General features: G+C 44.2%; 1 protein-coding gene across 1 annotated transcript in view; it reads left to right on the top strand.

Moving 5' to 3' along the window:
- cacna1g (calcium channel, voltage-dependent, T type, alpha 1G subunit) overlaps nt 1-12,536 on the top strand; it is a gene marked incomplete at its 5' end in the record, with an annotated part of 270,616 nt that overhangs the window by 175,795 nt on the left and 82,285 nt on the right. Inside the window, 3 exon segments of the mRNA XM_084566892.1 lie at nt 1,223-1,337; nt 3,034-3,189; nt 9,134-9,199. Of these exon segments, the coding sequence (XP_084423018.1) occupies nt 1,223-1,337; nt 3,034-3,189; nt 9,134-9,199 (337 nt within the window).

The following is a 12,536-nucleotide window of genomic DNA, read 5'->3' as shown; positions in this document are numbered from 1 at the left end:
AAAGAACATCTAAAGTGCCAGAAAGTTAGGAGGTTCATTCGATTTTCTGGCATACATAATTTAAAGTAAACTGCAACAGCAGATGAACCGTTCCAGCTCTGTTGCTTTTGTTTACTGCGTGATATTTTGTAAAGGTTGTTGGTGTACCAACTTCACTCTCAATAAATTTAGACTAAGATTTAAATAAGGCAGCTAACAGGTAATCGTAAGTATTAAGGAGTGACCTTTAAACATGATAAACACTAGTGATGCTATGACTTGACCATTCATTTCTGTATTGGAACCCAGTTTTAAAAATAGGCATGTTTGCGTCAGTCCTTGGAGTTATCTGAAAAGCTGATCTCCTCTTAGCGAGTTAACGATGAAGCAAAAGACAGGAGTGCTTATCAACAGCTTAGCATGAAGACTGAAGTCATAAAAATCATTTATTGCATGAAGACTAACATGATAACGTGAAATTGTCACTCGTTTGTATGGAACATTTTTGAGGCAGTCTGAACAAAAGGTCTCTGCACATGCATAAAACATTATGCCACAGAGCCCTTTAAAACACCACAAATTGATTTTTCAGTGCAGTGAGTGCGTAACAGATTAGATGCAGCCAGTCAGTAAATTTCGGAGGCGCTAACAAAAAATCCACATACAGTCAGACTGGCTTCCTCCACATTTCCAGTGTTTGTATTATCCTAAGCTAAGCTAATTGTTCTCCACTTATATGTCAATGCGTGCAAACAGTTTGTGGTCATGTATAATGTACTTTTGAACTTTATTCCTGATCAAATGACATGTGATCTTACAAAAGGCACGGGGTGTCACTGTCATGACTTGTGGCGCTCTCCATGGTGCTGAACTTAACCTGGTACAAGCACTCCATTACCATTCCCTTTCTAGGCAGCATGTCTGCTGCAGTGCGTAGTGGGCCGATTGATGTGAGCCAATAGCTCCCAGCGCTTCATATTTTCAATTTTATTTAGTCACAATATTTGTGCTTCTATTCATGCCTTTGCAGTTTATGCAGTAGTTGTCGTTAATGTTTGGAATTCCACAGTTTTTATTTTTGCGAGGAGCCCTTACTGTCAGCGTGGTACAGTCAAAACAACTCTTTTCCTCAGATAATATCAGTTTGTTTGTACAGTATCTAATGGGTTGGCCTAAAGTAAACACTTATCCTTCCTTTTCCTGTTTGTTTTCTCCCTTCCCTCCCTCCCCCCTCCTGCATTAGTATCCTGGGGATGCATCTGTTTGGCTGCAAGTTTGGGTCCGAGAGGGATGGAGACACCCTGCCAGACAGGAAGAACTTTGACTCTCTTCTCTGGGCCATAGTGACGGTCTTCCAGGTGAGCTTAAAACCCTCTCGTCTCCCCTTCCCTCACTAAAGGTGCCAAATAGTCACATTTGACTGTGTTACGGCCAATTAACGTCTGCCTTCATGGCCTGATGAGATAGTTTGAATTTAACGGGAGGATGACCTACGGCTATGCTCATTAATTCACCGTCGGGATGCTTCGACTTCTCTTGTGTTCAGGCTGTATCTGTTGGAGTGCCCTCAGGCAACTAACCTGAGATCTTCACTATTCATCTGTGATGACTGCACCTGTCTAAATGTCCTCCACGAAAAATAAAATATGTCAACTCACTTGTCCTTCGATTACAAGCTTTTGTCTACCGCTCTTATTTTCTTCCCCTGATTTCCATTTCCAAGTACTTTACATAGGTTAAGTAGGCTTTCCTCTTGCTTCATGCCACTCTGGATTAATGAATCAACTAAAAGCAGGGTCGGCAGGGTCAAACATGTACTGTATAACTCTTAGTATAGTAACCATTCATAATTCAGCGCAACACCCAGGGATGATGTAAAGTGTCATGTCAAGTGGATCCGTCCACAACATTTCTTTTATCAGTCTTTGGGGAAATGGGCGGGGGCTTTTTTGTAGGTTACAAATTGTCATCCGCTGCTTATACTAGCTACGAGAATTTGGAAACTTTGAGATTCTAGTCAATCCACAGGAAAAAGGGCAGTCCAAAGTAGAAAAATATGTGGCCCCTAGGGTGTATCATAGGGTTAAGGGGGTCAATGGTTGCCATTACAAAATATTCCAAAAGGTAGCCATCTGAGGGTCTAATTCTTATTCTGGGGATCTTGGTTTGCCATTAACCCACAAATGTCTAGGGCTTTTGGGGATCTGTGAAAGGTAGCCAAAAAATGAATCGTGAATAGACAATGTTCGAATAAAGATTCGATTTTCAAATAACTGCCACACACAAAAAAAACCCCACAGTGTTGAGAAAGGGTAAAATTCTTGTTGAATAAAGATTCAATTTGACATCAGCTCTCTATGGGGCTGTTGTAGAGTTTGGACCGACATTCCGAAACCAAAAAAAACGACAGAAATTTAAAAAGTGGAAATCAATGTGCTCATCTGCAGTAATTCAAGCTAGTTAGCATGTTTGGCTAACTAGCCGAGTACCAACTGTAACCAAATGTTAGCTCCACATTAAGATGAACATATCGACTATGCAGTGTTTCCCCACAATGTGGATGTCGGTCATTAAGGCTATCGGGGTTTAAGCTAACATTAGCAGCTCTGTCCAGGCAATGCTATTGCTAATTATGTTAAAATGTTAAAGTTAAGTTTAACTGTTTCAAAGAATGAACATTTATGTGAGCTCAGGTGACAAATAAGATTGCGTTAGGTGGAAATGGCAAGAATGAAGACATTTAGCTTGGAAGTTTTAGAATTAGCTTCACCCTATTTACTTTACATTATTGTGTTACCACCTAGTGCATAGTAAAGACCATTTAGAAGATTAGTCAGATGGAGACAGTGTTTTTAACCAACCCATGGAGCTAACATTAACTTAACTTGTTGGCTGGCTGGATAATAGCATCAAATTCAGTCATTTAAGCCCTTGAACAAAAATCTCTGCACATGTAAATATCGACATGACCAGTTGTTTTGCAGTGAGAAATTATTTGTGAGCATATTATTGCTCAGAAATAATATGCCTTTTCTGCCTTTTCACTCTCTCCAGATCCTGACCCAGGAAGACTGGAACAAGGTGTTGTATAACGGCATGGCATCCACCACTCCTGTAGCAGCCCTCTACTTCATTGCACTCATGACCTTCGGCAACTACGTTCTCTTCAACTTGCTGGTGGCCATCTTGGTTGAGGGATTCCAGACTGAGGTATGCAGCTGGAACTACCGAGGCAGTGTGTTATTTCTTCTGATCTTCAGCCCTTTTCCCCTGAAAGCATGTGAAGGAGAAGGATAGAAATCATTTTGATTGTTCAGGTCAGCTTGAGCTCGCTGCCCTCCGGGTCTTTATTTATTTTTATTTGTTTTATTTTACTCTGAAAAATTAGGTTTTAAGATTCCATTATGTGCTTGTGTGTTTCACTCGCATCAACACTAATAGATGGGTTTTCACACCCACGCACGCACGCATAACAAATTCAGGAACACTTCAGGCATTAACCTGTGCTTTTTCTTGCGCTCTTTGCAGTGGGTTAAGCGAGGACATGAGATCGCACTAGTCGTATTATTTAATTTATCCTCACCTCTTCATCTTCATCTCCCTTTTTTGCTGCAAGCCTCTCTTCCTCCCACTCTTTCCCACTATCTCAGCAGTCATCCTCATTATTGCTCTGCTTATTTGCCAGTACCATAAATTACATCATGAGAAAACTATGTCCGCAGACTAGACTGTACTTCGGCCTGGATCACCCAAATCCCCTGTTTCATCTGTCTCATGCCCCCTCTCCTCCCTTAAAGCACATCTTTTTAATGTCATAAAACAAAAGTGATACGTTATCCACCACCGCACTACAATGCGCTTGTGATTCCACTCAGAGAGACAGAAAAGAGCAAGAGACAGCAAAAAGAAAGAGAAGAAAGTGGATTAATGGTTGCTCTTCAGAGAGAGCAGCTGGGGAAAACAGTTTTGTTTTCAACTGAAGAGTTTCAGAGCCACGGGAAGTAAAGTTGAAACTCTTTGAGAGACCTCTCTTTAGTTTTCAGCCAGTGCTTTATTTGAGACAGGAGGCAGTAGATTAATGGAGTAAATCAGTATCTAGTCTATCTCCACCTGTCTGCTTGTCTCCTCCGCTGCCTCCTTCTTCAATGGACGACAGTACCTTTGCTTTGATCTCTGATGCTCTTTAGCTCTTTGGCTGAGAGGACAGAGAATACAGGGGGGTGGCGCGGAGAAAGGTTGACAGCGTCATAAAATATGGATTAATTGGAATGGACTTCTCCTGTATGAATATCAAGCGGATGACTGTGGTGAGGGGAATCACATGCAGGATTGGGTACAGTGACCCAAACTATTTAGGGAGACCACAACTGGAAAATAATATGTTTTCAGGGTTCAAAGTAAAATGAAGTTAATGCTATAGGTTCTCTGTGCCTCTAGGATGACGGCTCCCTGACACCGTTGTGTTTTTCAGGGGGTATCCACATTTGACAGCCTAGCCTTCCTTGGGCTATTGCCATTACTACGGAAACATGAATCGTCACGTGTTGGGGAATTAAAGTTCCTGCAACTTATAGTGGAACACACCTAATTGGATTGGTAATCATTGTCTCTGCATGTAACTTATGCCTTGTGAAACAAATCTCAGAGGAAGGTATGAAATGCTACCATGGCGCGTTTCAGCTGATACGGAGAAAAAAGTACCAACTGGATTATCCTACAACCAGTCACAGCAACGAAGTATGTGACATGAAGTGATTAAGTTTTCACTGTCAATTGTTCGGCCTTTAGAGTTATTTCACTGCCAGTATTTTTTATGACAGAAGTGATAGTCTACTATAAATAGCTTGCTTCTGAGACGGCAGCCATTTTGTTGTAAACAAATTCAGCAGCATTCAGATAACATGTTTGACTACTGTTACTTTTTTTTCATCACCACAAAAAAGCCCGCCAAAACATTTTGATTGACTTAGTAGATCTCTGCTGAAGCTAATCAGTTCCCAACAGAGCAACTCCAGACCAACTTTGCATCACAAAAAATATAGTATGTAGGTGAAGGGTTTGGTCTGGCTCCCAGGCTAACAAAATGCTAAAAACTTTACTGGTCTTTTCTGTACATTTTAACTTTTCTGTACATCAGGTAATTTGGCATCACCACAACCCACGAGGGAAAGACAGCTAATGCTAACAAAACAACCAGGGGCAAACTAGCAAGCTAGGTTAACTAGCTCTCGCTCTTCCGGTTAAAATAATGAAAATATTTATATTTATATAATATTTACAGTAACTTACATGTGACTTGGATACGAGAATGGTCGTTTTTAGTCATTAACCCCTAGATAATTATTATAGACTGGGGTTTCTCCCAGCAGACATTTGATAGTAGCTAAAATCGCCAAAACAGCAAACAAATAAAGTTAGCAACTAGCATAGTGTGTCATTTAGCATACACAGCTTTGGCCAGTTGGTGGGTACCAAAGACGGAGCTAAAACATAATAATAATAATAATAATAGCTTGGACTTATATAGCGCCTTTCATAGTACCCAAGGTCGCTTAACAATGGGAGGGGGGGGGGGGGGGGGGGGGGTTAGGGGTCAAAGGACTTTGTGAAAAGAAATGTTTTGAGGTGCTTTTTGAACATGGGCAGGGACGGGGCAGAGCGAACATGGAGTGGTAGAGTGTTCCAGAGTGTGGGAGCATTGACAGAGAAAGCTCTGTCCCCAAAAGTCCGCAACCTGGTCCGGGGGATGGCCAGCAGGTCCTTGTCAGAGGACCGCAGGGAGCGTGACTGAGTGTAGGGGTGGAGGAGATCAGTGAGGTATTGTGGTGAGAGTCCATGGAGAGATTTGTAGGTGAGCAGGAGGATCTTGTAGGCGATGCGTGACTTGACTGGCAACCAATGAAGCTGTTGAAGAATGGGAGTGATATGCTGCCATGGCTTTGTGTGGGTTAGAACCCTGGCAGCTGAGTTCTGAACAAACTGGAGTCTGCTAAGGGCCTTGGTGGGCAGTCCAGACAGGACACCATTGCAGTAGTCCAGGCGGACGGTGATGAAGGCATGGATGAGTGTCTCAGTTACTGAATGTGTGAGTGAGGGCCGGAGTCGTGAGATGCTTCTGAGGTGGTAGAAGGCAGACTTGGTGACACTGTTAATGTGAGACCTGAAGGAGAGAGTGGAGTCCAGGATAACACCCAGGTTGCGCACCTCAGTAGATGGGGAGATGGAGCAGCCATCCACGACCAGGGCCAGGTCTCCAATTTTCCTGAGCAGTGGTGCAGGGGCCACCACCATGAGCTCTGTCTTGTTACTGTTAAGTTTGAGTAGGTTTGTGGTCATCCATGATTTGAGTTCCTGCAGGCAGTTGACAAGTTGTGTGGGTGGGAGATGGGAGGAGGGGTTGGTACTGATGTAAAGCTGAGTGTCATCGGCGTAGCAGTGGAAGTTGAGTCCATGTTTACGGATAATATGACCCAGGGGTAGCATGTAAATGGTGAACAACAGAGGACCAAGCACAGAGCCCTGCGGCACGCCATGGTTGACGGGTGCTGGAACAGAGTTGGAGCCTTTTAATGTGATGAATTGTTTCCGGCCTGTCAGGTAGGACCGGAACCAGGACAGTGCTGTGCCACTGAGGCCGATGAGTTCAGAGAGGCGACGGAGGAGGATGGTGTGGGAAACTGTATCAAAAGCTGCAGAAAGGTCAAGGAGGATGAGAATGGTGACGCGGCCATTGTCGGCAGCAAGCAGGAGGTCATTCGTGATTTTGATGAGGGCGGTCTCAGTGCTATGATGGGTTCTGAAACCAGATTGAAGAGGTTCAAAGAGCTCATAGTGGGACATGTGATGTTGAAGCTGGGCAGCCACTGCTCTTTCCAGGATTTTACTAATGAAAGGGAGGTTGGAGATTGGACGATAGTTGTTGGGGTCGTCGGGGTCTGAGCCTGGTTTTTTGAGAGTTGGGATGACTGCTGCCATTTTGAAGCTGGATGGTACCACACCGGAGGCAAGAGATGCATTTATGATGTTTTCCACTGGATGACGGAGAATGGGAAGACAGGCCTTGACCAGGGTGGTGGGCATTGGGTCAAGACTGCTGGTTGATGTCTTAGCTGAGGTGACCAGTTGTTTTACTTGGTCGGCATCTAGTGGAGAGAAGGTGGATAGGCAGCACTGAGGTGAGAGGGCAGCTGAGTGGTGAGCATCCTGTTGGGCCAGAGTGGGGCAGGGGGAGAGCCCAGGAGGCTGGAGCTGCTGGTGGATGGTGTCCACCTTCTGCTGGAAAAAATCCAGGAACCTGGAGCAGAGGTTAGCTGCATCAGAGGGTTTGGCAGCATCAGGAGGGTGAAGAAGGCGGTTGATGGTGGAGAAGAGCAATTTGGGGTGTTTTTGTTGGTTACTGATAAGTGTAGAGTAATACCTTGTTTTTGCCTGAGAAAGGGCTTCTTTGTAGTTCAAGACGTGTTCTTTAAATGCCTCACGATGGACAGTGAGGCTAGATCTTCTGTATCGTCTCTCGAGCCTACGACCTGTGGTCTTCATCCTGCGGAGCTCGGGGGTGAACCAGGGGGCAGGACGAGAGAAAGACACGTGGCGCGTGGTGAGAGGAGCTACAAAGTCAAGGCTGAGAGAGAGGGCACGGTTGTAATGTTCCACCATGTCATCCACTGTTTGGTAGGGGTGGTGGGCAGCGAGATTGGTCGCTAGGTGGTCAGACAGCGTAAACATGAATGAATACTGGTGAAACTCGAGTGTAGCCATCTTGCTAGTTTACTAAAAACTTCACCCCACTTACTCAAAGGGTGATGGTGTGTCAGTGTTGTGTTCACAGTTTGTTTCCATTTCCAACAAGTGGCAAAAATACAATATAAGTTCAACAGCATGGAATAAAGTAATTGCTAACAGTTGATGCTAATGCTAATGGTAATTAAACACAATACTATGATTATTGCTTAGGCTATATTTCCTTGAACAAGAAATGCTTCTGATTTTGGTTTCTATTTAAACACAGTGTGGAAAATGTGGAAAATTAGCGCGAACCTGCGGGAGGCAAATAAACCTGGGAGACACTCACCCAAGCATATGAGGAAACCTCTGAGGTTCTATTCCCCGTGTCTCCTGTAATGAGACAGAGCCGTCGGCTTAATTCTCCCTCTCCTTTTTTTTTTCAACTTTACATCCTTTTCTGCAAACACTAAGTTTATTTTTAGTCAGCCAAACTTTCCCTGCGTCAGGGTTGCTAGGTAACGGGCTCTTGAATGACGTGAGCCAAGCCAGGGGAAATGCACGGCTGTGGCGCCAGCACACACACACACACGCATCCACGTACAGAAAAGTGCATTGCTTCTAATGTCCACGTTGCTTTGGAAATAAAGGCAGGGGGGAAATCATCTTATAGATTTTCTTGTCAGTTGTGTTTGCCTGCTTTTATTTTCCTGATTGAATTCCTTCCTGCGTCCAATGCATCTCCCCCCATACTCCATTTCTCCTCATTCTCTCCCATTATCTACCCCTTTCTCTTATTGTGTCCCTTTGTCAGGTTGTGACAGCGTGTCCATGTGACAGAATCCAATATCCACTGCAGAGAGTGCAACCACACTGATTTGTGTCTTTACGGAGACCCTTTAACAGAACAGAGACAGAAGCTGTTCTTTCTTTTTATTGCGCCTCTCGCTGTGACAATAAGCATACATTTTACACCCAAGCACACATAGGCACCGTATGCGTCAGATGCAGAGGAATGCTTCCATGCCGAGCACAATGCATCCTGAACACTGCATTGCTGCACAACAAGTCATATAGGATGATTCCTGCTTTCTGAACAAATGATACGATCACACACACACGCACGAGTGGAGCACCTGCAAGGTAAAACATGGCTGTGCTTCACCTCTATCTACTCTTTGCCGTCCTAAATTCTCACGCTTTCAACTGATCCAGCTGCTGGAGTGCAGATGTGCAGCACCAGAGTGCACACTGCGACCCGGGACAGTTGCTCTGACATGTTCTCGTTGCTTGGTGACGTGCCAATGTTCCAACAGGCTGAACCTTTAACCTTCTCCTTCTGCTCTTGTCTACTGCCGTGGTTCCACCTTCCGCCTTCTTTCCTGCGCGCCTCCCTCTCCTGTCCGGCTGCACCGATCACTTCCACTAATAGGAAGTGTCCAAGCGGGAGGACTTGCATGCCCAGCTGAGCCTCATTCAGCTGCCTGTAGACTCAGGGGTATGTACAGCACTGCAGCTCTGCCTTCCCCCTTCATTTAATTGACTAACTGCCCTCCCCCATCCTCCCCTCAACCCTCCCTCTCCCCTCCTTCCCTTCATCCTTCCCTACAGAGGCTTTGCAGTGATGCCATAGATCTCTCCGCAGCTACAGCTTGGAGTTCTGCTACAGACGCGCTGCTCATTAATGACTGAATAATGAATGGCAGTTTACCTGTGCTAACATTTGCTTAGTTCATTAAACAGCTTGGTATTTTGCCAAAGATATCAACATAGATAACACCAGGCTGCTCAGAGCTAACGCTCGCTATTGGTGCCTTAAAGGGACATTTGGACCTTATTAAAAACAAACCTTTTTTCTTGTTTTCCCCTGATGGTACTGAGCCAATGTGGACATCCTGTAGTTGAAATTGTATTCATTTAATTTTTTGAGGCCCTCGCAGCTGCCAATCCAATCCAATAGAGTACTGAAGGGGGAACTTTTCCAAAGCTTGAATGAACATTAATCTCTCTCGGGTGGATTACAATCACAACCAATGAGCAATGTTATCTGGTCTTGATAAGAATGCAAAGGTGAAAGAGCTAAATCAGTGTCATAAATTTAACAGTAGTCTCGACCAATCTGAGTCAAAGACAAGTCTGAGTTCAATTTGAGTTCCAGCTGAAGGAACGTAAAGAGCTTTGAAAAGCACTATTTGGAAGAACAACAACAAAAAAAAGTGACTTAAATTAGAATTGAGGTGCAAATATGACTTTTTGCACAAAGAAAAATATAAAAATGCATATTTTCCACACAATTATGCACAAACCTTTGTTGAGACAGGCTCCAGCTTTGCATTATTTAAAGCCACCTGCCACATCAAACTGACTTAGCAATAACAAAACAGTTACACTGACAATTCTTCGCTTTGGTAACTTCATGGAAGTGAAAGCACGGGCAAATAAAATTAGACCTTCTATTTTGGATAAGTTCACAAACTGACTGTAAACTGTCAACACCGTACCGCCAGGGGACGAGCAAAACTAACTTTTCTTCTTTTTTTGGTGATTGGAGTAGGCTGGTAACGATATAATGTGATTCAACTGCAACCGGTTTCATCAGCACCGAGCAGTCAGTCAAAAATATTACCTAGAGCAAAAGACCTCCAGCGTAGCTGCCAGAAGGATGTGTCACATCACCTGAAAGTCCTCTAACCTGCTTCCTGCATGTTTCCCCTGCTGCTAAGACTAACTTGTGCACTGAGAAGAGTTTAGCGGAAAGAATATGCTTAAACACTTGCATCACTTTGCACTGCTGTGTGTCTGTGTGAGTGTGTGTGTGTATTTTCTCACTTTTCTGTCATCTATTAAGAGCAGACTCTACATCAAACTTCACGTTGAATGCTCACCTCCTGCCAGCCCTCCGCCCCTCGCTCTTTTTCTTTCCAGCCTCTGGGTACGGCACAGGCGCTGCCAAAAAACTCTCCCCCTCTCAGGTTCTGTTTTATCTGGCTGGAGGATGAAGTGAAGGAGAGAGGGGGATGAGAGGGCTGCAGGCTGAGGCCTGGCTTTTTGGGAGGCCCCGGCTCAACGAGATAAATCCATCCAGACTAGAGGATGAGAGCTAATAAATGGAGGGGGCTCAAATCTGTTTGCATGACTCAGGCTCTTAAGACAAGGCCAGTACACTCATTGAAACAAGGCCTCCGAAAAACAGATGGTTGTAAGTCTTGTCCTCGTGTCCTCTAGTTTACCACTGCTGAATGCTAGCCAAACTTACCCAAGGCTTTTTCTAAAGGCCAAGTGTCTCAGATTCTTCTGAGTGTCTTTATAGCTGGTTGAAAAACTTGGCTCGCTGGGGGCAGGCCCCAGATTGACATGGAGATTTTGAATAGAGTCAGTTGGGCTTGTTGAACCTGTTCCTTGAGAATCTTTACGCTTTATATTATGCACGTATTACCAGAGGAACAGCTTGTCAACAAAAAAGGCAGGCGAGCGCTTGAGGCTCCAGGCCAGTAGGGGGTGCCCCGAGGGCTGACAAACTTTAAACATCTCTGCACAGCTCTGCACACTCAATCCTGTTACTTAGTTGGTGTGCATGACTCTTTGAAGTAGTTTGCCAAAGGCGTAAATTTAAACTGAGAAATAGTTATGACACAGAAAGAAAAACAAAGAGGCCAGAAAGACAGTGGTAAGTGAAGCATAATGATGCTAAATAGACTAAATGTTACTAGTCTAGAGTTGACCATGTTGGAGAGACATCAGAATAAAACTATATATATATATATATATATATATACATATAATATAGTTATCTTTCATTCATTCATTCATTTTCTGTAGCCACTGGAGGGTCGTGTGGGCCTCTCCCAGCTGTCATTGGGCGAGAGGCAGGGTACACCCTGGACAGGTCGCCAGTCTCATACAACACAAGGATCTCCATGTACACAAACACATACACAAGGTCTCTCTCCTTGCTAATGCACTTCACTGCTTTTGCAAGAGTACGGAACAAACTCCACTCACAAGAGAAACACAGGCAGGTAGCAAATTCTGAGTACTACTCTTTACAAACGCTGTATAACCTGGTTATTTGCATTGGTTCGTACCTGAAGTCTCCTCCCCTGAGATAGCAGTGGCCAATGATATGGGTGTCTCATCAGTTAAAACCGCTCTAATTTGTGGTTTTAATTTGAGTAGCCGTTCAGCCGTTGCATGGGTTTCCATTACGCTGGGTACAGAAATTGCAGTAATGTTAATGGTCCTTTTCTTCTAATGCCATCACCAGGTCAAAATTTGAATTTGTTGGATGCAATTATAACCATACATCTAAAAAACAATATGGTCTTGCCTGCACATGCAAAAATGCATCATTTAATTTTCACGTCAAATTAGCTGTGATTTTCAACTTGAGGAAGCAGACCGCATACTGACCATCGTTCCATCTGGCGTCGCTTTTAAAACGTGCATGTGCAAATTGGACTATTAAAGTTTTGTTTAAATTCAGTCATGCATGCGCATGTGGGAAAGGAAATTTCAATTTGATGATGACCCATATTTGCAGTCTCTGACTTCCGTAGACACGTGTTGTTGTGAATGTCATTATGGCCTTGGTGCTAGTTTAGAGGGTGGCACAAGTAAATCCAATTCTGGTGTCAGATTCACCGATGGTAGGCTACACATTTTTGTGGACACACACACACATCAACAATTACTCGGCTTCCTCCTATCAACAACCACCCTCCGTCTACCATTTGCTTTTTGAAACGATGTAATTGAGATCCCCCCACCCCCAACCTGTGTGCTGCTGGTGTCTATTATTGTCTGGCTATCAGCAGCAGGCCTGGTCTGGCCCATCT

This window comes from Chelon labrosus (genome assembly GCF_963514085.1).
Source record: "Chelon labrosus genome assembly, chromosome: 19".
Lineage (NCBI taxonomy): Eukaryota > Metazoa > Chordata > Actinopteri > Mugiliformes > Mugilidae > Chelon > Chelon labrosus.
The sequence above is the reverse complement of the archived record's forward strand: the minus strand, read 5'-3'. Positions and strand labels throughout refer to the sequence as shown.